Raw genomic sequence first — 23,331 nt, forward strand, 5'->3', positions numbered from 1 at the left:
GACATTAATGGTAATAGAAAGCTACTCAGGCAATGTTATTGGCAGTGGTGCAGAAGGGCAAGGAGTTTCTTAGGAGCAGAAGCCCCTAGGATTGATCTCATCCATTAGTGCAGCTCTTAAGGACAGGATCAAAAGGAATTATGGAAGTAGCTCGTCTGTGGCCTAAAAAAAAGTACCACATGCCCTGTGGACACTCAGTCGTTCTTAAAATCTTTAATGTGCAAAAGATTCAGTAGGTGTAGAAAGGATCTAAGAATCTGCACTTTCAACAAATGCCCCCAGGTGATTCTGATTGATGCAGTCTTTGAAAACTTTCAGGTCTTTGGTCACAAATAATAGCAAGGACCTAAAAGATGGTGTTAACAGGTGGATGGTTTAACCAGTAAAAATTATCTTTCTTCTCTCTCTAAATAAGCTGATTCTCAAGTCAAATTCCATTGCAATATTTGTTGAGTATTATTTAAATTCATTGGTGTTTACTAATTTCTAGGCAGCTTTTAACCATCTTAAAACTGTAATAGCTACTATTATGGGACAGCCATGCTCCATACGCTACTAACGTATTTTTTTATTAACTTTTTTTTTTTTTACACACATATATTATTCCAATTCATAGCTGAGCTTCAGGTAAGTAAGTATGGCTAACCACTAAGAAGTGACGAATTTGAAAATCAAACACATCTATATGTCACTAAAGTCTGTGTTCTATAGTCTACACGTCCCACTAACTATACCTCAATAGAAGCAAACCAATAAAAAAAGAAAATCCAGATTTCTAAATAAAGACAGGGGATTCTTCCTTTTAAATAATCCTCGCTTTAGAAAAAGATTGCATGGGATTTCATTACATGGTGAACTTTGACAGTGTAATTTAAATACCTTAACAATGACATGGCAACTCTGCAAGATAAATAAATATGAAGTGTCTTTTCTAAAACAAATAAGCACCCTCTTAATCAAAATCACCAAATATTAAAGACTGGCTCACAGTTTACAGACCTAGCAAGTGATTCTCAAACTGGGCTGATATTAATAATCACTTGGGTAGCAACTTAGAAAAAAAAAAAAAAAAAAAAAACTCTAGACCTCACGGTAGTTCTTCTGAATTAGAATCTCTGGCCTATGACCTCCAAATCTTTATTTTTATAAAGCTCCCCAGGGGCTTCCGATGAGTAACCAGGGTTCAGAAGGACTGTTAACTCTAACCCCAGCATCTTACAAGTGCATAAACTGAGGACCGACAAGGGTGTGACCTGCCTAAAGACCTACAACTTATAAGTAGCACAACAGGTTGGAAAAATACCCTGAGTCCACCCTTAGTGCTTTTAATATCAATTTGCTACTTTTGTTTTGTTTTGTGAAACTGTACCTTTTTCCTGCGCTGCTGCTGAGGCCCTGCCCGTTTCCTACTATGCTTGCGCAATTTATTCCTTCATCTGCAAACTGGGAATCGTAATAGCGGCCATCTCTAAAGAGTTGGCATGAGGATGAAATAGCATACTGTTCATTAGGCATAAAGTACCTCGCATATACTGAGCACCCATGCGGTTGGTTACCCTGCCCACTGAAAAGCATGCCGTTTTCAGCTGGAGGGACTTTCAAAGCCACTCCAATTACAAAGCGAACACAAAGCCCATGTTCAGCTAAGTCCGAAAGGACTAAATTCAGGGTAAGGTGAAGGCCCAGAGCTTGCCTGATTCTCACACACCATTCACGGTTTCTCACTCCTACGGAGCCTCAGAGTCGCCTAGTGAATCAGTGTCAAGATGACAATCGGTAATCTGTATTTTTTAGAAGCTCCTCCCAACCTCCCCCTCCCAACCAGGTGCTTCTCTGGCAAAACCAGGGTTTGATGATCCTTAGCATACACAGTCCCTGGCCACAGCAAAGGGCCTGTCGAGTCCCAGCACAGCTATCGTGCTCTGCAGCCGGAAGAGCAGCGTCATCACACCCTGATGCAAACAACAGCTGGGGACGGCTGTGCCGGGGCCCGCGGTCACTGGGGACGGCCTCGACCCTCTCATCTCCTAAGAAACTTGGAAGATTTCGAAGATGCCGTCCAGGAATCTCCGTGGCAGACAGTGCTGCCCAGATGGCCAGGAAGACAGAAAGTGAACGCAACAGTCTCCTTTCCGAGGGTAGAGCAGCGACAAAGAGCGAGTCGGCTTGGCGGAACAAGACCCAGCGGCGCCGGAAGGTTAACGACCCTCTTGCCCTGTTGCAAGCGGTGGCCAAGAGTCTCCACCACGCCACAGGCCAGCTGCCGGAAGTGCGTCACTCCCGCCTGCTGGGGGTGCCGGGAGTTGTAGTTAACTGGCTACTTCTCTTCCGTGCCCCAATTCACCTTTTCTTCAAAGAAGCAAACACCTTGGAACCGCAGAGAAGGGCGCTTTATGAGAAACAAATCCAATCCTTCCTCTTCCAGCGGACAAAGGAAACGCTTCCAGAGCTCGTCCACAATGTCGGACTACAAGTCCCGACATGCCTCTGCAAGGCGGCCAGAGCGCCCGGCCACCGTCGTAGGTGTGGGCCGCTTGAATGGGACGTCGGGCGTAATGCGAGGCTTTCCACGGTCCGCGCGGCCGGTACCTGCTCCTCGGGCGTGAGTGCGGCGTGTGGGTCGTGCGCGTGCGCGCTCGCCGGAGGCGCGGGGCGGGCGCGCCGGGCCGTTGCGGGCGCGAGGCTGCTGAGCTTGGCCGCGGCGCCGCCGCGCGCCGGGAAGACCCGTCCTTGCGGGACCGCTCGCCTCGCCCCAGGCTGCGGGCAGCCCTGGCGGCCGCCGGGGACCGCAAGGGGCGGAGGAAAGCCGGGGGCGGCGGGGCCCGGCCTCGGCACGCGGAGGAACTGCGGAGCATGCCCCGAGACAACATGGCCTCTCTGATCCAACGGATCGCCCGCCAGGCGTGCCTCACCTTCCGGGGCGGCGGGGGCGGCCGCAGCGCTCCCGACCTCGGCTCGGCGTCGGGCCCCGAGGCCCCGATGCCGCAGGGCTTCCCGGAGAACCTGAGCAAGCTGAAGAACCTGCTGACCCAAGTCCGCGCCGAGGACCTCAACATCGCCCCGCGTAAGGCCACGCTGCAGCCACTGCCGCCCAACCTGCCGCCGGTCACCTACATGCACATCTACGAGACCGACGGCTTCAGCCTCGGCGTGTTCCTGCTCAAGAGCGGCACGTCCATCCCGTTGCACGACCACCCGGGCATGCACGGCATGCTCAAGGTGCTCTATGGCACCGTGCGCATCAGCTGCATGGACAAACTGGAGGCGGGCGGCGGGCAGCAGCCGCGGCCCCTGCCGCCCGAGCAGCAGTTCGAGCCGCCGCTGCAGGCCCGCGAGCGGGACGCCGTGCGGCCGGGCGTGCTGCGCTCGCGGGCCGAGTACACCGAGGCCAGCGGTCCCTGCGTCCTCACCCCGCACCAGGACAACCTGCACCAGATCGATGCCGTGGACGGACCCGCCGCCTTCCTGGACATTCTGGCCCCGCCCTATGACCCCGACGACGGCCGGGACTGCCACTATTACCGGGTGCTGGAGCCCGTCAGGGACAAGGAGGCCTCCAGCTCGGCCTGTGACCTGCCCCGAGAGGTGTGGCTCCTGGAGACCCCGCAAGCCGATGACTTCTGGTGCGAGGGCGAGCCCTATCCAGGTCCCAAAGTCTTCCCTTGAAGCCGCCGGCGCCCGGTTGCTCTGGGCCGAAGACGTGCCCTATTCACATCTGGGCCTGGCTGCCCGCGACCCACCATAAGGGCTCTCTCCCTACCCCCAGGCCTGGGCGTTGGATCTACTGGAATGGGCTATAGCCGCTTCCTCCGGAGCCGTGGGAAGCGCGGGCTACTGGAGTGCAGCCACGGGGCCGGGTTAGGGGGCGGGGGAAGGAGGGTAGGCTGGGTTGTTTCCTGGCTCTGTCACTGCCACCGGGCTTTTGATTTGGGGGGAAAGGGGTAGGGGACTATCTGAAGCGCTTCCATCCTAAAGCCATAATGAAAATATTCTTTTTCTCTCTTCCTTATGCTATACAAAATACACTAAATGCCCCCACCACCTCCCCTTCCCCGGGTAAATAGGTTTTGTTTTACACTTAGGTCCTTGTACCCTTTTACTTATTGTTACAGTTTTAACTTATTGACTGCATGACCCAGTGGTTTGAATTGTTTTTAGTTCAAGTCATTGGTAAAAACTAGGCTTAAAAAGATGAGCTACTATTTAAAGTGAGCTGCCCTGCCGAATTAGTTCTCTGTGGCAGTTAAATCTTTTTTCCAGAGTTGGGGCATCACCCCCCAAACAAAACTATGCATGTAGAGGACAAGATTTAATTTCTTTCCTCCTCTTGCCCAGTAGCCACATCTGGTTTACTCTGGCAGCGTCTACTAAGAAATTCAGCACCTGCATATCTCAGTGACAAGAGGTCACTTACAGATTATCTTTCCCGTGAGTCTCTAGATCTGTGAGTTGAACAGATTTCTTGATGCAGATTGACCTTTAATGCAAAAACTATATTATCTTCAAATGACTTTTTGTCTTAGTGTGCTTTAAGAGGTGATAGGGTAATTCTGTGTTTTCTGATGAGAAGATTGATAGGAGCTGAATCCTATGCTTCCAAACAACTGAATGTAAAACACCCCTAGCCAGCTGTTGAATTCCATGCCCCTGTTTACTTCCAGTATTTTCCTGCAAAAATAGAGAAAAATGTTGATGACTGTTTCAAATTCTCTCAGGAGCTCTAATGTTCCAGGAGGCTGGTGGTTCCAGCTGTGTTTTGGTGGCAGTGTTCTCAAAACCCCTCAGAATAGTAGAGTCACTGTTTGCTTCATCCAGTGTGGTTTTCTATAGGAAGAGAGAAGGCACAGATGATCAAGGCTACAGAATAGAGAATTACCTGTACTGCTGGCCATTTTAGAACACCAAAACTTGGGACAAAATACTTCCTAACCTCTTAAACAGTTGTGCTATCTGTAATTAGTTTTATTTTTGTCCTTTTAGTAAGCTCAGCAACTTTACCTTGTTTACAAATGTATTTACACCATTTGCTTCAGGCTATGGAGCACTATTGTTTCCCTCTTTTTACTATTTATAGGATTCCTTTTTCACAACACTTTTAATAAAAACAAACTGTAGAAATAAACACGTTAAAATCTGCCCAGCTGTTGTCTAAGCCCTCTTGATTGACTTGCCCAAATGGCAATCCAGTTCTAAGGTCTGCAATAAGGGGAGATTTGCTATTGGCGGAAAGTGTTGACCCTGTAGAGAAACAGTATGTGCCTTTGCCTCTTTGTGCACACTGGGTTACTATGGCCCAGAGTGAAGGAATGTTTGTTCCCAATTTTTTAAATAGAATAAAAAAGCAAATTCTTGATGATTTTTTTTAAAAACAAAATACAAGATGCTTATTCAATGCGAAATGCCACTCTTCTAAAACCTGAGACAGGATTATTGACGTTTTATGGTAGCTTCACATTCTGGTATAGTTTAATATGCCTTGGGGGCAGTTTGAAGCAGATCTTAATGCTATTCGGTTTAAAAATGAATCCTAGATATGCAAATGATGATTTTCTTAGAAAAATGTTCACAAAATGAATTTATTTAATAACAGAGTAATGAATGTGTATGGTTATCAGTCACATGCCTATTCTGAATTAATAGCAAAAAGTTAATTGACCTAGATTGTTGATAGTGCTGTATATGCTATATAATACAACCTGGAGTACATTAAACCGACAAACTCATACTGGCAGTAGGACAGTAAAAAAGGAGTAATTGTTTTTCCAAACTTTAAAGTTCTCAAGTACAAACAGATTGAATGAAAAAAACTAAGGTGCTTTTCAAAAGAATAGCTGAATTGTTACAGGCCAAAATAGCAATATGCTACTCTCTTAATTTAGTTCAATAAGACCAGTGAAACTTTGGGTTCGCTAATAAATTCTGAGTAAATTAATGATGAAAACATAACTTGTTTCAGTGAGCCACTAAGGCAAGAATATTCTTCATACAAATACAAAATGTGGTGCAACAAACCTGGCACCTCTTTGCATAAACTGTTCATCATGACTGACTTAATGTGCTGCTGTTGTATTTCCATATATTCCTGCAATGTAGACTATATTTTAGTAACAACTGTGGAAAAAACTTGTCTTCCTCTACACAGACTAATGAGCACAATGATACCACTTTTCTGTTGAATAACAATTGCAATAATTGCCTCTCATGAGTGAGAAGTTTGTCTCAGTATTTCTAAAGCTTTTTAATTCTCTGGTTATATCAAAAGCCAGTTATATTAATGGAGAGTATTGTATACCTACCTACTACTTTATGAGAACTGATTTTTTTTTTTACAAAGACTGATTTGCATGGATTGAGTTACACTAACTGCTGTTCATTAATGAAGATTGTGGGCCCGTTTTAAAGAAATACTTGTCAACAGGAGTGGGTCCTCTGAACTTTTAAGACCAGTAGCCCTTAAGTTCCTCCAAATCCACACCCTTTATTCCTCCTTTTGCATTGTCCTCTTGTAGGTGCCTCAGCCTTGGCATCCCAGGAAAACTGTTACTGCTCATCTAATCCTAATGATGGTATCTTGTGCCCTAATTCTACTGCTTAGCAAAGAAGCAGTATGTCTTTAATAAAGGGTTCAGCCCATTACTGTTCAACTCTAACCTGAGGCAGTACCACTCCTGTAACCCTCCTATTCTGAATTCTGAACTCCAGGTTACAAACAAGCGAACCGCTGATCCTTTCAGTGTAATGAAGCATCTACTGTCAAGGAAATCGTTTGTTAAGCCCCATATACATACTGAATTTTCAGATCCAGAGATGTTTACATTTCTGGATTAAAGTCAGTGTACTTTCAGAAAATAAAGGCATGTTTGAAATTGTTTAGATGTAAATCTTATTTGACTATTACAAAATGAAGAAGAAAAATACTATAACGTTTACATTTTAATTACTATTAAAGCTTTAGTCTATACAGTAGGATTATGTCGTACTGAAAACCGGTGGCTTTCTACAGATTCTAAAGCCCAAGTAATAATATACATTTAGTCTATTTCCTTGAGACAGCTTTGAAACAATCTGATTGAAAACACATCTGAAACAACTGTCTAATCATATTTTGCTATAACAGAAAATAGATCCTTTTATATTTAACTTAAGGAAAATACACTAGTGCAAGAAAGCAAAAAATTTTGTGAAGGAAGGAATCTTTGGACTTAAATATTTCTTTACTGTTTCTGTAAACTTTTTAAAAATATTTTATTTATTTATTCATGAGAGACACAGAGTGAGAGGGAGAGAGGCAGAGACATAGGCAGAGAGAGAAGCAGGCCCCATGTGGGGAGCCCGATGTGGGACTCGATCCTGGGACTGCGGGATCACGACCTGAGCTGAAGGCAAATGCTCAACTGCTGAGCCACCCAGGTGTCCCTTGTGTAAACTTTAATTGCAGTTTGGACTGGCAGCATCTTAGGTACTTGATGATGCTGACCATTCATTCATAGTGTGTGTGTGTGTGTGTGTGTGTGACAGTTAAAATATCACTACAGCCATTTTTAATATATATCAAACACTTAGGTTTAATTTCATTAACAGTTGATCTTTAAATACACTGATTCATGAATAAGTGAAAACCTTACTTATAGGTTTAATAGACCTATTTTTAATATGCAGTGAACCATCACAGATGCATTACGATCTTTTTTGTTTTGTTTTTTGCATTATGATCTTCAAGCAGTTACTCTCCAGAAGTTTAATCAGAATCCCTAGTAACAGCTGTACCATCAGAAATATTATTCGATAAAGCATATTGAATGTAAGAAGGAGCAGACTTAGCTTTATATGCTTAATTTCTTGAGCAAAGTAAAAAGTTAGACACCTGCATTAAAATACCCTGAATGTTTCAAAGCTGAGAGTAAAATCTGATTAAAGATTTACCTAACATGTTAAAGTTAAGTAAAAGCCACCAAGTTGTCTATGAAGAAACACCAAGATGTGTTTCTTATGGTATGTTATGCCACTTCACCAACCCCACATCAAGGTGAAAATGATTATGTAACAGATTTGACTATTTTATCAAAATATTCTTACTCTTTTTAAAACGACTTCTTAAAAGCCATTTTTAAGTCCTGCTTTGTACACGGTTGTTTACATTATCTTGATTAAAGGTGTTCTGAAATTTAAATTGGCAAGCCAATTCTAGATCTTATAAAACTTAGGTGTACTATATTTTAATATACTGAAATTTTGGTAGGAGGGGAGTAGTCCTCAAAAACAATTATCAAAATGTGGCATTTTTTATACATATTTTTACAAAATTAGCCAAGTGGGGATAATAATATGCTGACGAACTAGGAAATCTGAATCTAATGGAATAATACCAGTCACTAGAAAAGTCTGGCCCTGAAGTTTAGGATTTCTGTTTTGTAGTCACAGAAAGAGGTATTCCGTATCTTTGAAATAGGAAAGAGGAAATAAAAGGATTGATTACCTCCACAAGTTCGATCTCAAAATTCCAGGGCTCTGAAGGGCAAAAAGTAGCTTGTCACTATCTGCTGTTCTAAAATTCAGGCCTTCGGTTATCAACCACATATGAAGGAGGCTGACAGTGGCAAAGGACACACATGACCGTTTTCAGACGATACAGCTGAACAGTGGGTATCTGATGTGTTACACTTGTGTGAGGATCCAGGATCCAGAAGCTGTGGATGAACTTAAATGCTACTGAGGCCCAATTTTAGAGTAAAATAACTTCACGAGAGATCCAACCCATTTACTCTGTATGACCGGTAGATACCTTTCTTTGGATTTATATTTTAAAATCACTACAAAAGGCTTGCAGTTAAATGAGCCCTATAATGTATTCTGTTGCAGACCGTTATGCGGTACCATGACGGAGCCCGTATATGCCTATTTAATTTGCCTATCAAAGAATGTCTCTGAGATTTTCTGAGGCTGGTGTGTACCTATCTTATCTAATGAGCGGGGTATTTTGATAGTCTCTGGACCCACCAAACGAATCGCAGATTAGTGATCCTTCCAAATAGGGGTAATCAGGGAGAGCAGACGAGAGAGAAATGAGTCCTGGGGTAATTCCTTTGACAACCCATTAATGCTGTCTTCAGCAGTGTCTGAGTGCATTTTTGATCTGAAAAGGTGATAGCGTTTTTCAAAAAGTTTTCTGTGGTCATGAGACTAATCCTGGAACCTAAAAGTCATTTCCAGCTTGACCACGCCACCACACTTTCCACAAAGCCACATCTCGTCTGAGTTCCTGGCCTTGGTCAGGGTTCTGAAAGCAGCCACAAATGTGTAGTCTCCGAGTGGGCACTTGTTTGTAAGTATTTATTTTCCGGAGCCCACTCAGGAGCCGAGAGAAGCTATAGGCTGTTATAGAGGACGGAACAATGAGTCAAAACAACGCCTCCCCACTTTTACACTAATGCACGGGGGAAATCCCCGGAACACTAGTGTTTGATTATGAATGGAGATTGCTTTGGGGGTGAACAGACTGGTGTTGAAAGGCCAGCAGAGAAACCTCAGAGATCCTGGTTTGGTCAAAGCACTAAAAGCCATTGGATGACTATGGAATTCCCACCCAGGAAATCTTTCATAAATGATTTCTGCAGCAAAAATATTGTTGAAAAGTATTTATTTACACTATAGTCATAAACCATCCATTATCTGAACTTCAGTTAGTGGTTTTGCATTAGAATAAATCATTTATATTTCCACAACTATTAAGAGCTAATAACCAAACAAGTCAGCTCCAGTAATATTATTTACATTCTTATCCGCAATTCGACTACAAAGGTAACACTTAAGTCACAAAACAGAGCATACAAAAATATACTTTCTAAAAAAAAAATCCAAATATTAATAGGCAGAAATATACAGCAATACTAACCCAGGGAATGATTTTTTTTTTTCCATAGTAAGGCAACCCATTTACATGCAGACCCTGTAACATTGTCTACATCACACAAGGCACCAAGGACACTTCCAACACAACTGCATGCATCCTAGTTTCAGAGAATATATGTACATCCCCCTTTAAATAAGTTAACCTCTGACTCATTTCAAGAGATCATAAATGCTTTACTTTTTTTTTTTCCCAAAGGTTCAGAACTTGGAGAACAGTGCACATCAAAAATACACAAAATCTGAGTGGATATACACTGAAAAAATAGTCTTTAGTTTCTCAAACAACTCAAAAAGGAGCAGATATTGCTATGTCCCTCCCATCACATTGCACTTCCATTCTCTGAGTTTATAATACATATTGCTTAGAGGGTTGGAACGACTAGACAAGCTTTGATTCACTGTTCTAGGGCCACAGAATGCAGCATAAAGGCCATGCTTCATTCACTGTACACCATTCCCCGATCAGTCCCAAGCCATAAAGTGCACATCAGCTTTGCTTCTTTCTGCTGCCCCCACCTGAAGGGTTCAGCATCTCCCAACCTACTGTAGAAGAAGTCTCAAATCAACTCTGACATTCAGAGTAAAAAATCGTACTGGGACAAAACACAAGAGAAGGGGAAGCAAAACCTAGTCAAACAACCCTTTTAAAGCAGGGTCAGGCCTCAGCCCTCTAGGCCAGGGGCCCCCACCCAACCCCTTTCTAAGCCTCCCCTATTACCTTGGGGTGCCAGTCAACTCACCTAAGAGAAACTAAGGTGGGTTGAGTTTTAGGAAGGACCTGCCTCTAAGTGGACAGGGGGCCCTTTGCCCAAGGAAGGAAGAGAGGGACAGGAAAGGGTGGTAGTGTTTGTTGTGCAGCTCGACTGGACCAGTGGACAAAGGGCCTCCGGGGCCTCAAGGAGCTGGTGTGTCAGCCCGAGTCTCATCTCAAGGTGTCCGGGTCCGAGAGGAACAAGGGGCAAGGGACCCTCCGCCGATGGTGCTGCCGTTGCTGCTGCACAGCGGCCCCCCAGCCTGCGAGCCCCCGGGGCAAGAGGCTGTAGAGGCAGCTGGCACGGATGAGGAGGGAGCGCTGCTTTTGCGCTCCTTCTGTCTCAGGTGGATCTTGGTGTGGCGCTTCCTCTCATCACTCCGGGCAAACTTGCGGCCGCAGTAGTCACAGGCAAAGGGCTTCTCGCCAGTGTGGGTGCGGATGTGGGTAGTGAGGTGGTCACTGCGGCTGAAGTTGCGCATGCAAATCCGACACTGGAAGGGCTTGTGTCCCGTGTGGATTCGGATGTGTCGGGTCAGCTCATCGGAGCGGGAGAAGCGCCGGTCACAGCCTTCTGCTGGGCACGGGTAGGGCCTCTCATGCACTGGGGTCTTGCTAGGCCTGTTGGGGTACTTGCGAGGCCTCAGAATGGGCCGCAGAGGCAGGTGGTGTGGGTTATAGGCGGCGGCGGCGGCTGCCGAGCTGCTGCCAGGCAGCCGGGGTCCCTCACTGCCTCCACTGGGCCCTGGCCCTGTGGCCCCAGCACTGGGGCCCCCCAGGGTAAAGTTGCGAATGGTGGAAAGTGGAGTGAGTGGAGGAGGGACTCGCAAGGAGTCCAGAGGGCAGGGAAAGGGTTTGCGGTCTGGGCCAGCTGTACCATGTAGGTCTCTCTGGCACTGTGATGGGAAGAATCCGGGGTAGTCTGGGATCATGGGAAACAGACCGGGGTCCGTGGCTGGCTTAGGGGAGGGGTAGGAAGGAGGTGGTGGGTAGGCCAGAGAGGAGGAGGTGGAGGTGGTGGCTGCCGACAGGAACGCCGAGGGGTCCTGGTAGAGGTCTCCTGTACAGCCAGAATAAGGAGGAGGCGGTGGCGGTGGCGAGTAGAGGTGGTCCAGGTCAGGCTGGGTCTGAGACATGGTGCACACCCCCAGGGGTCCTGTGGCCAGTGGGTTGGGGGAGGCAGAGGTGACACTGGACGAGGCTGTGGTCGAAGCTGGGGAGGTAACCCCTTGCAGGATGCCTGCACTCACAATATTGATGATGCCTTCTGGGTAGCAGCTGGCACCAGGGTACTGGGGGTCAATGGAGAACTTGCCCATGTACGTGAAGGTCTGGTTTCTAGGTGCAGAGACCGGAGCAAAGCTGCTGGGATATGGGAGATCCAAGGACCTCTTCTCTCCAGTCATGTCAATGTTGATCATGCCATCTGGGGAGGGAACAGAAAGAATGGAGGTGGAGCAATGAGAATGCAGCCAAGAATCCCTTTTCATCCCCTCTAAACATAGGTCCATTCCCAAATCCCAGGATCCTAGCACAGTAGAGCTGGGGCAGAGTCCAACAGGTGGGAAGACTGCAGCCCAGAGACAGCAAGAAGAGGGTAGCCCAGGATCCCACTGGCAGCCAGTGACAGTCTGGGACTCAAACTACCTCCAGGAAAGCAGGATGAGCTACTCCCAACCCCCACACACAGCCATCTGTGGCTCTCGTCCCCAATAAAAACACCCAATAATAGCAACAATATTAAAAATTCCCCATCTGCCTGGAACTTCTCTCGCTCTCCTTTGTCTGGGGGGGGGGGGGGGTCCCACGGCCGGGGCTCCAGGGCAGACACTAGCCAGGAGACTGATCATCCCAGCCAGTGCCGCCCGAGAGGGGAGCCTGAGAAAGAGATCAGTGATTTCCTGGCTGCTACCCATCCGCGGTGCCTTCCCTCCCTCCGTCTCCGGCTGCGCTACAGCTGACGGCTGCTGGAGGGTATGGGGCGCCGCGGTGGAAGAAATCTATAGGTTTCCTTCCCTTCCCCACCGTCGCAGCCTTGCTCCACACCCGCACGCCCCAGCCCCAGCCCCAGCCCCAGCCCCAGGCCCGCGGCGGATCTTCGAGGAAGGAGCGGGGGCCGCGGGGGACCACTTTCCACCGCATCGCCAAGGCAACCAGCGGCGCCCGTGCCCCCGCGGGCCTCCTTCGGCAGCCAGGGGGCTGCTTCCCGCCGTAGTGCGCCGCCCTCCTCCTCCTCGTCCTCCTCCTCCTCCTCGTCCTCCTCCTCCTCCTTCCCGCCTCGCCAACCCCCTCAACTTCGCGGGCGGCGCAGGTGGGGGCGCTCCTTCTGGCCGCTCGCGGAGCGCGCTCGGAGGTTTCCCCGGGGTCGGCGCTGCCCGGGCGGGACCGGCGGACGCTTTCCTCCGCGCTCCGCCGCCGCTCGGCTCTCCGGCTCTCCTCCGGGGCCCCGAACTTTCCCATCACTTTGTCCCTGCCCCGGGAGCGGGGAGGCCCGGCCGCCGCCGGCCCAGCAGCCGGCACAAGCCCGAAGCCTGGGGGGCCGCCTCCTCTACTCCCCTCCCCGCGCCCGCCGGGGGCTGGGCCCGCCGCGGCGCACGCACGCCCGCTCGCCGACGACCCGCTGCATCTGCCCGCGCGCCAGCTCCGCCGAGCCGGCCCTTGCTCCCGCCGGCTCCCCGTGCACCCCGTGCGGGCAGCGGCGTCCGCCCCGTGCCCCAACCCGCTCCTCCAAGTCCTGCACACGCACCGCACCCCACCCACCACCTTCGAGCCGCGTGGGGCCCGGCCCGCGAAGGGGACGTGCGGCTTACCTCCGGCCACTCCGTTCATCTGGTCAAAGGGGCCTCCCAGTTCGGCATTGGGGAAGATGGTCACCGACGTGGCGGCGAGGTCCTCCACCGGGTAGATGTTGTCAGACAGCTGGTGCACAAAACCACTGAGAGTTACTGGGATTTTGTCTACGGCCTTGGCGGTCATCATTTGCTCCTCGCACAACCTGGAGACCCAACTCCCTCTCTACCTGGAGCGTCAGAGAAGCCGTTTTGGAGAGGATTTGGACTGAGTCTAAGTTGGTGTCTCCTTTTGCCCTCCACGCTTAAAAGCAACCACAAAAAAAAAAAAAAAAAAATCCAACAAATAAAACTAGCAAACAAGTTGCTGGTTTTTTTTTTTTTTTTCTAAGAAAGAAGAAAAACGACTATTTGCCACTGACTCTCTCTCCTGTGTTCCGGCTGGGAAGCCAGGAGTTGCCGGTGTAGTGTTATTATAACAGTCAGTGTGTCCCCTCGCCGAGCTATTAATCAATTGCTGCTCTCTCGGTTAGACGGAAAGTGTTGCTGTAAGTATTTATGGGCAGGGCCTCAATGCCCGTGACGTCGCTGCCCATATATGGACTGAGGAACAGGGCTGGGCCAGGCGGCTTCTTGCCGTCACATGGCCGATTTGCATACGGGCTCGGCAGCGCGGGCTCCGCCGGGCTCGCGACTCCCGGCTCCCGGACAGCGGGGACCCGCGGGGGTCCGGGGCGCGCGGCCCGAGCCCCAGTCCGCGTGCGGGGCGCGGGGCCCGGCGGGGGGCGGGGGCGCCGCGGGGGCGGCTCCGGCCGCGGGGGGAAGAGCTCGCGGGTCCTAGCTGCGGCGAGGCCTCCCCGGGCGGGGAGGAATTCCGGTTCTCCGGGACTTTCCAAAAAAGGCGAAGATCCGGTGCCGGCGGCCCCGCCTCCCCAGCCCTTGTTTGGGAGCCATTCCGGAAAATTAAACTTCGGAAAGAAACCGAGCGGAGCCGAGACACTACAGTCAAACCCCTACTCACTTTCTTGGCAGCTCAAAACCGCAAGCAAAAGGAGGCAGCTAAGAAAAAAAAAAAAAAAAAAAAAAAAAAAAAAGCTGCATGCATTCACGGAAGCTGACTGTTTTTTTCTGAATTACTTGGTGGAAAGAAGTGGCTGGTGATAAGAGTGAATGCGGTATTGCTTTTTTGGAAAGTCTGTGCTATTTATACGGGAGCGAAAACGGAACAGGTTCGGGGTTGTTTGTTTGTTTAAGTATTTCGGGCACCTTGGGGCTGGGGGGTAGACCCCAGGAGGAGCAGAATAACTGCGGCGAGCTTCGAGAGAAATCCTCAGCCGGAGACACCCCCCTTCCTCTGCCCGCGCGCTCCCCGCCCCCCTTCAGCTGCCGCGCGGAGCGGGCGCCCTTCCCGGCGCGTCTGGGCGGTCGGCTGTGTGGGGGCGTCCAGATGGAGGCTTGGACACTCACCCTGCCCCGCCACGCACACGCGCACACACTCGTACACTCACACGCGCTCACTTCCGCTACACACACTCCCGCCCCCGCTGCCTTCTCACACACCCACTCGCACACCTTACGCTACACACCTCCCTGTTGACAGCGCGCCGGGCGCCCGCCCCGCCCTGCCCGCCGCCCGGGGTGCCCCGCAGCACAGCCTCCGCGCCTTCCCCGCCCCGACGGGCGCGCCTGCCCGCAGCCCGGCCCTACCCCGCAACACGCACGCTCGGGAGAGCCTCGCCGCCTGGCCTCGCCGGGAGCCGCCCCGGGAGCCCGCGGGCCGCGTCGCTAACCTCAATTCCCAGCCGCCATCACCCCACACGCGCTTCCCTCTTGGAGTAAACACGTAAACAACCACAACCACAACCACAACCACACCGTCCCGCATGGAGGCCTTCCTGTTTAGTTCCCGAAGGAAAATCTTTAAGAACTTTAAGGCGGCCCAGGCAGCGGCGGGTCCTGGCTCGCAGCACGCCCGGCTCCTGCCTCCCGGCCCGCCCGCGGGAGGTGGTCCCGGGGCCCGAGCCCGCCGCCGCCGCCTGGCTCCGCGCCGCCCCGAAACCGACACCACCTGGGACAGAGCGCGCGGGCAGCGTCCGGGGCCCGGCCCGGCCCGGCCCCCTCCCGCCCCCCTCCCGCCCCCCGGCCCGGGACGGCCGCAGCCTCGTGCGCACCCCGGCGGGCGAGAGCCACGACGCCACGCCGTGGAGGAAGCGCGCGCTGCAGGCGGCTCTCGCGCCGCTCACCTGCCGCCGCCGCCGCCGCCGCCAGCCCGCTCCCTCCCGGCCCCGAGCGCGCGCGGCGGTCGGGACCCGCGGGGAGGCCGCCGGCGGCTTCTGCTCCTCCGCCCCGGCGTCGCGTCTCCCCCTGCCCGCCGCGAAATCGTCTCGTCAGGCGGCCGGCCACCTTCCTGACTTCCAACGCCCAGGGAAAAAATTGGGGAAAGTTTATCGCCCGCATCGCGCGCTCTTTCCCAGTTGGAGATCAAAATAAAAGGGGAAGGAAGGAAATCGCGGGGACGTTAGCGCCCTTGTAGAGACCCCACCCTCGGCGTAAACGTGCAAAGTCCCATTTCGTTAAAAAAAAAAAAAAAAAAAAAAAAAGAAAGAAAGAAAAAAAAACCAAGAACAGAACGCCGCTCGCTTACCACGTGCGCCAGCCCGCTCCGCCTGCGCTCCGGCCGGTCCCGCGGCCCCCGCGCTGGCCACCGGCAAGACGACGCCTCGGAGGGGAGCCCGACTCGCATCTCCAGCCTGGAGTCCGAAAGAAGTGGCGGGGGGGAGCCAGATTATGCAAATGTGGGTCGTGGCAGCGGGACTCGGGTTACGGCCCCGCCGGCCTCCGAGGTGAGGCCCCCACACGCACGCAGCGGGCGCGGCGGCTGCCGGAGCTTCGCTCCTCTCCACGCACATGGGCGGGCGAGTCTCCGGGGCCGCCCCGCGCCGGGCGCCGCTGCCAACGCCGTCGGAGGCCGCCCCGCGCCGCCCGGAGGGGGAGCTCCTGGACGCCCGAGCGGCGCTGGGAAGGGCGCAGAGGCCGGGGCGCAGGCGGGGGCGGCCCTGGCAGAGGGGGCCCTGCGGTGCGCGGCTGCCACCCTTGCCGAAGGAGGAGGCCGAGTTGGGGCGGGGGTGAGACCCGGAAGGCCCCCCCAGGAGAGGCGGGCTCGCCTGGCCCGTCTGACAAGCGCATTAGAGTGAGTGGGAGTGACGGACCCTCTGGAATTACCCCGAGCTTTCTAATAACCCACACCTCTGAAGAGCCGCGCGCGGCCGGGCCCGCGGGGGGCGGGGGCGGGGGGCAGCCTGGGGCGCGGGCAGCCCCCGGCGGGGCGGCGGCGAGGCTCCGCGGGCTCCCGGGAGGGCGCCTGGGCCAGTCCTGGGTGGGAGCCCCCCCCCCCAACCCCTGCTGGAAACGGCTCTGTAGATACTTCCTGTAACCACCTTCTTCTTTTCCTTCTTGTTTGAAGAGTGGTGATGGAACGGAGTCAAGCCAACCACTCCGTGATCGGTACTGGGAAGGCTAAAGCGACTTGCCTAAAGTCACGCAGCTGGTAAGTGGTGGTGTCCGCCTTGCAACCGGGTCTCCGGATTCCAAGGACACTGCTCCGGTCCCTACATCCCTCTCGCAGGAAAACCCGGTTCTGGAAAGGGAGCAGCTCTTGGAGGACGGAGAGCTCGGGTCGGCCCACTAGGGAAGAAATGGGTCACCTTCGCCAACTTCATCTCTTTTCTTCGGCATTTCTGAGGAGAGGAAAGCTGAGGTCAGGGCTTTCAAAGGGCAAGGGCCGCAGGGCCGCCGTGGGCACACACTCCTCCCCAGGATGAAGGCAGAATTTGAATTCTCGGGCTCTCTAGACCTAGGTTATGGATGGAGTAAGCAGGTTGGCACAGAGCCAGCAAATTAATAGGCCCTCTAATAGGAGAAGTCGAGCGCACAGGATCCTTCCAGGAGGGTGTAAGTGAGGAAAGAAAGAGGTAGAGACCAGAACAACTCTGCAGAGTTTACAGAGACCCTCCTGTGCCAGAGAATGACACTTAGTACAGAGATGTGCCAGGGCAGCTACTTTGAGGCACTTGAACTTATTCTGATCAAAAAACTAAAAGAGCCAACCTTTACAAATAAATTGATTCTTAAATCACTCCCCCCCAAAAAAACCCTGAAAAAAAAAAACTGAACAAATTAAATGTCTTTCTTTAAAATAGAGTTGTCAAAAGGCCCAAGTAAATGGAGCACTCCAAGGTGTGTCAGGATTATTAATGCCAGATTCAGATGTGCTTTGTCCTGAATTCCAGATCCAAAAAGGGAAGGGGAAAGGAAGGAGGGGAGCATTTGGTGGGCTTGCCCCTGTGCCTGGGGGATTGGGTGGGAGGGAAGAGCAAGCATAGCAGCCGGGGGCTTCCAGCTAGCACTCAGTCTCCTCTGTAAGGGGTCTCCAGCTTTTCTTTCCCCCATGATGTGGACTTAGAATCACAATCAACCATGAGGCATATCACAAATAATATGTTAACATTTGCATTTTGATTTATTAAGAAACATTTTTAACATCATTAGAAGCGATTCCTATTGCAATGTCCTTTTCACTCACTCCCATTCTGATACTGCTACTGGAGTGGGAATCAAAGGGATGTCAGAATTGCTCTTAACTACGGACACACGTGAAAGTACAGATCCGAACTCGAATGGCATAGGACATGTGCATCTCAGTGAAAACCAGGCTAATTGCCAACTCTGCCGTCCAGCCAAGCCCTTCTTAAAGGTGCCCACATGTGCAGAGAAAACTGATAAATGGTTCCCTGCATTCAGCATCTCACTAGGCATCCAGTAATCCCAGAGACTATAAAACAAGCACAGATTAGGCCAGTCAGAGTTGTTGGGAAGCCTGAGAGCAACATTGCTTCACACCAGTTCAGTGTGCAACCAAAATTGTGTTTTGTTGGCACAAATCATCCAGACAGGAGGAAATAAGACTCCTGTGATCTCATGTTGTAGCAGCAGCACTGGCTTAAGCAGAGGTTGCTCAGTTCACCTATTGGGAAGTCAACAGATATTTCTTGAGCATCTACTGTGTATCAGGTGCTAAGCCAAAGCCTGGACATACAGTGGTGCCTAAAACCAGGCCTGGTTACTGCCCCCATGGAGCTTATAGTTAGTCACACAAATATAAAATTGTAAGCAATGAGAGAGTGTGACCCCAATGAAGGAAAAGAACATAGGACTAAATTCAGCCTAGAAGGCTGAGGAAGTCTTCCTCTAAGCCGAGATCTGAAGGATGAGCAAGGATTAAGGAATGATCAGTGGATAGAGCATTCCCAGGAGAAAAAGCAGGTGTGGAAAGGCCCCAAGGTGGGAGGACAGAGAATGTATTCATGGAATAGAGAAAGTCCAGTGTGGGTGGAAACCTCCAGGCCACCTTCCATACCTGGTACACTGGGGCTGAGGGGGTAGCCAGTGCAAGCAGACTCCTTGGAAGCCCCTCCCCAAACCATACTGCCTCCAACCGCCAAGATTGTAAGCTCTACAAGGTCTCTCCTTTTCCTCCGCCGTTATCTTTTCCTGGCTAATGACAATGGCATTATAATTTTAACATTTGAGTTTTTTTTTTGTTTTTTTTTTTTACCACTCAACTTCTGCAAAGGAATAGAATATGCCAACAAGATTTCAGCAAGAGAACATCGACAGAAATGCTTATTGACATCGGTATTGTGTTTCAGTGACAGTCCTAATGAAATAACATTCCTTCGTTGTCTATTTCTCAATCAGGAAATGACAGACCACATGAATTTTGTCCCATTGAAAATGACTAGATTGCAGAAGTACAGTCTCTCTCTCTCTCTGGTAGAAACACATCATGTCAAACCTACTGATCACTTTACCACTGCTGGCAAGAAGTAAAAAGTAAATCAATGTATCATTTATCACAATTGTTGAAGACAAGGTACATATCAACCTGGGTGCCAGGTTAATAAGTGATAGTCTGTCAGTTTGCTGGCAAAGGCTCAAAGTCAAACCTCCATTCCCAATCACCTTTTTTTTATGCCTTTAAATGTTAAATCTTTCAGCTTATACATTTAAATGTATGAAAAATGAAGTCCACTCTAACTAGGGAATTCCTGGATTTTTTTATACGCACATCTCTAACCTGCTTACAATACCAGGTTATGGAATGCAATTTTCCTTTTTCCAGATAATGTCAGACTGCCCAGAGAAGCTTTTGTTTCTATGTTGAGAAAAGGAGGGGGCTGGTCAGTGCATCCAATTGTCAGAAGATTTGTTTTGTAGCATTTAACCCCTCCCCAAAATCAAACGTTTCATGTTTCAACTTAATAATCTTGACAAGATCAATTTAAGAATCTTAACCATTTCTTGTGATTAAGATTCTGAGCTCTGGAGGCCCAGACAGCCTGGATTCAGATCCCGGGTCCTAGATTTAAATCCTAATTCTGGGGCAGCCCCGGTGGCTCAGCGGTTTAGCACCACGTTCAGCCCAGGGCCTGACCCTGGAGACCCAGGATTGAGTCCGTGTCAGGCTCCCTGCATGGAGCCTGCTTCTCCCTCTTCCTGTGTCTCTGCCTCTCTCTCTCTCTCTCTCTCTCTCTCTCTCTCTCTCTCTCCCTCTCCCCCTGTGTCTCTCATGAATAAATAAATAAAATCTTTTTTAAAAATCCTAATTCTGATACCACCTAGCTGTATGTTCTTAAGTAACTTATATAACTTCTCTGTGCCTCAGTTTACTCCTCTATAAAGAGGAAAAAGTTGATTATAAATATTTCATAGGGTATATTGAGGATTAAATTATTTTGATAGATGAAAAGCACCTAGCATACTTTTTGGTATTTGGTATGTATGGTAAGTATTCACTGTTAGCTTTTAAGTTATTACTATTACTGAGCACCTACTTTGTAGATAGTGTACTATGTTCTTCTGGGTTCGTTGCTTTATTCCTCACAACCATCTTGCAGAACAGGGCTGTTTCTTCCCATTTCACAGATGAGAGGACTAAGGCCCAGGAAGATACAGAGCTTACCCAAATTCACCCGTTGGGAAGTTGCCAAGCCAGAATACAAGCTCTATTTTCTCAATGGCCAGAGCCCACATCTCCTAAGTGTATCAAGTGATGGAAAGCAGCCTGCAGCAGATAAGAGCAAAAAGAATAGCTCCACCTCCAATCCCGATGTATAAAGCATTTTTGATATTTATTCCCAAATTCAGAGTTCTAGCTTCTAAGAATAATGATGATAGTAATGCTGAGGAGTTTCGGGTTTCGGTCGTAAGGAGGAAAGTTCATCCAGAAAGCAGCGATTGTTGACACAAAATTTACAACAAGCTGTGCCCATGTGGAAAGCGTCATCTAAACTTCAAAAGCCAAGTTCCACATTTATAAGAACCTGACTGACAACACTTTTTTTCCCCCAGGAAGATCGAAATGCATGATGATAATACTGTTGTTTTTCCAAGGAGGTTTAAAAGCGTAGAATAGAAATTTAAAATTTAGGAAGAGTGGGTTAGCGAGTGACCTGCAAAATCTAGGGGCCGTGCTCCAGAAGAGACATTCCTAGACTGCGTGTAACCTGTGCTTGGGACTTGCCTTGTGCTTTGTCTCACGGAGTCTCTGTGCTGTTCCCTTTTCAACTCCATAAAGTCCCTGAAGGCAGAGACATCCAAATGTGCTCCCTGTCTGTCCTCCAGCAAGCAGAGTTCTGCATAGGAACTTGCTAGAGCCATCCCAGCAGTGAGAGGTGAGACCTGGCCCATCTGAGATTTTCATATGCTATCTGGTCACAGAGCTCCAGATTTCCATTCTACCCAGATGACAGCATGGGATGTCTAATGATTTCTCCATATGTTGGACTTCAGGGCAAGGACAAGGACCCTAGAAAACATCCTCTGAAGGGCTTCTTTTCAGATATGGCCTTTGGGGAAAGTTTTTTTTTTTTATTTTTTAAGAAGATTTTATTTATTTATTCATGAGAGACACAGATAGAGAGGCAGAGACACAGGCAAAGGGAAAAGCAGGCTCCATGCAGGGAGCCTGATGTGGGACTGGATCCCGGGACTCCAGGATCACGCCCTGAGCTGAAAGCAGACGCTTAACTACTGAGCCACCCAGGCATCCCTGGGGAAAGGATTAAGCAAGGTATGGCCTTGTTTATATCGGGAAGTTCCAAGCTGCCACCATTTGTTCTCAGCACAGTGAGTACCACTGATGTGACGGTAGCCCAGAGTGAGGACCACTGTGGAGACATCAACCCAGAAGCCCTTCTCAGGCCAGCCTCCCTCCTCGACTATTCCATCTACTGGTCATAGATGCAGGCAATGCATATAGCTGGGGAGTGGAAGGAATGCAGGGTGAGGAGCCCCAAGATTCCCCTTCCCAGTTCTACCTCTGCCGCAGACTGGTGCCATTATCTTGGGTCGGTGGTTGATGTCGAAGGAAGCAGCAGTGCCTCCTCTACTCGCATCACTCAAGCCTCGGGTGGCAGCCTTGGGAGATAGGCTATTCTTTTCCCATATCTGATGATACTCTCAACCATATGCCATGAAGATGTAGAGACATCACATCCCCTCATGCCTGCCCAGAATTTTCAGTCGCAACCAGAAAGGCCACAGAGAGTTTGAGTTTTCACTGTGTTGAGTGAGGAAGGTGGTGAGGGCAGAGGGAAAGGATTGGGTGGAGGGAGATTGGCAGAACCTGGTGCCAGGTGTGTCACTGTGGAGTGGAAAATGCCCTAGATGGGGAATCAGGCTCCATGGTTTCTCTCCACAATAATGGTATCCTTGATAATAATAATGGCTAATATTTAGCAAACATTTAAAGTGTACTAAGCACTCTGCCGACTATGTCGCCTTATCTCTTAGCCTACCAACCACACCATGAAGTAGATATCATTACTCTTTTCACTTTACAGATGAAGAAACTGAGTCACACAAACCCAAGCCACAGAGCTAATTGAGTGGAAGTGCCAAGATGTAAACCCAAGCAGTGTGACTCCATCACCTGTCAGCAGGCGCTCCCAGGACCTACCCCAGCCTGTGTAACTAGACAAGCTACTTAACCTCTCTGAGCCTTGGGTTCTTCATCTTTGCAATGGGCCTGGGCATACCTGCCTCAGCTGCCCTCAGCCGGGTATTGCAGTGAGTCAAAGGAAGTGAATTAAGAACACATTCTGAAAAGCAGGTCATGCACTGCAAATCCGATCGTCATCTCCCAGACCAATTGTGCGGATTGCTGGACCTTTAGTGATAGAGCTGAACACAGATTGGAGTGAGAGAGGAGGCGACATTTATGATTCCAGGACAGGGACGGCGCATCAATCGCTGAAATGAACTTCTAACCCGTTCAGTTGCTGACCAATTCTTTTTTTTTTTTTTTTAAATATTTATTTATTTATTTATGATAGTCACAGAGAGAGAGGCAGAGGGAGAAGCAGGCTCCATGCACCAGGAGCCCGACGTGGGATTCGATCCCGGGTCTCCAGGATCGCGCCCTGGGCCAAACGCAGGCGCTAAACCGCTGCCACCCAGGGATCCCAGTTGCTGACCAATTCTAAAGCCCTTCAAAGTGATCTGTTGCCTCTTCCTTCACATTGGAAGGTGGTCCAGATATGTGTGTTCCTTTTCTCTGGAGATGGGTTTGGGGAATGTGTCCCCTTGAGGCTTGAGGCCTTTGGAACGAATGCATCCTTGGTGGGTCTGCTTCCCTGATGTTAAATACGGGCCTAGACACATGGTCACGCTACTTCTTTTATCCTAATAATTAACTAGAATGTATGTTTCTGCTCAGGAGCTATTGTGCCTGAGAGAATATTGTGGGTAAAATGTGATCACCACTGGGTAACAGAACAATTTCAGTCAATGGCCTTGTAAGCACACAATCAGAATCTCCCC

At 49.9% G+C, this 23,331-nt stretch overlaps 2 protein-coding genes across 8 annotated transcripts in view; one reads left to right on the forward strand and one right to left on the reverse strand.

The window, feature by feature from the left end:
• The first annotated feature begins 2,653 nt into the window (after positions 1-2,653).
• Positions 2,654-6,869, forward strand: ADO (2-aminoethanethiol dioxygenase). The gene has a single exon (XM_072823240.1). The coding sequence runs from the start codon at positions 2,854-2,856 to the stop codon at positions 3,664-3,666; it is 813 nt and encodes a 270-aa protein (XP_072679341.1). The 5' UTR covers positions 2,654-2,853; the 3' UTR covers positions 3,667-6,869.
• A 2,751-nt stretch (positions 6,870-9,620) lies between these two features.
• Positions 9,621-23,331, reverse strand: part of EGR2 (early growth response 2) — a 104,713-nt gene continuing 91,002 nt past the window's right edge. For 6 of the 7 annotated variants that reach the window (XM_072823234.1, XM_072823235.1, XM_072823237.1 and 3 more), the window contains 4 exons: positions 16,980-17,186; positions 16,094-16,199; positions 13,471-13,579; positions 9,621-12,086 (listed from right to left, as the gene is read on the reverse strand). In XM_072823234.1, coding sequence (XP_072679335.1) covers positions 10,837-12,086; positions 13,471-13,579; positions 16,094-16,192 — 1,458 coding nt within the window. In that variant the 5' untranslated portion in view covers positions 16,193-16,199; positions 16,980-17,186 and the 3' untranslated portion in view covers positions 9,621-10,836. Of the gene's footprint in view, positions 12,087-13,470; positions 13,580-13,679; positions 14,150-16,093; positions 16,200-16,979; positions 17,187-23,331 lie in introns of those variants that run through there. The other variant, XM_072823239.1, reaches the window with a different exon arrangement.

Source organism: Canis lupus, chromosome 4 (assembly GCF_048164855.1).
Source record: "Canis lupus baileyi chromosome 4, mCanLup2.hap1, whole genome shotgun sequence".
In the NCBI taxonomy this organism is placed as follows: domain Eukaryota; kingdom Metazoa; phylum Chordata; class Mammalia; order Carnivora; family Canidae; genus Canis; species Canis lupus.

What these genes read in the sequence shown, in the direction of transcription:
- ADO (XM_072823240.1), top strand. Translation starts at nt 2,854, where the DNA reads ATGCCCCGAGACAACATGGCCTCTCTGATCCAACGGATCGCCCGCCAG.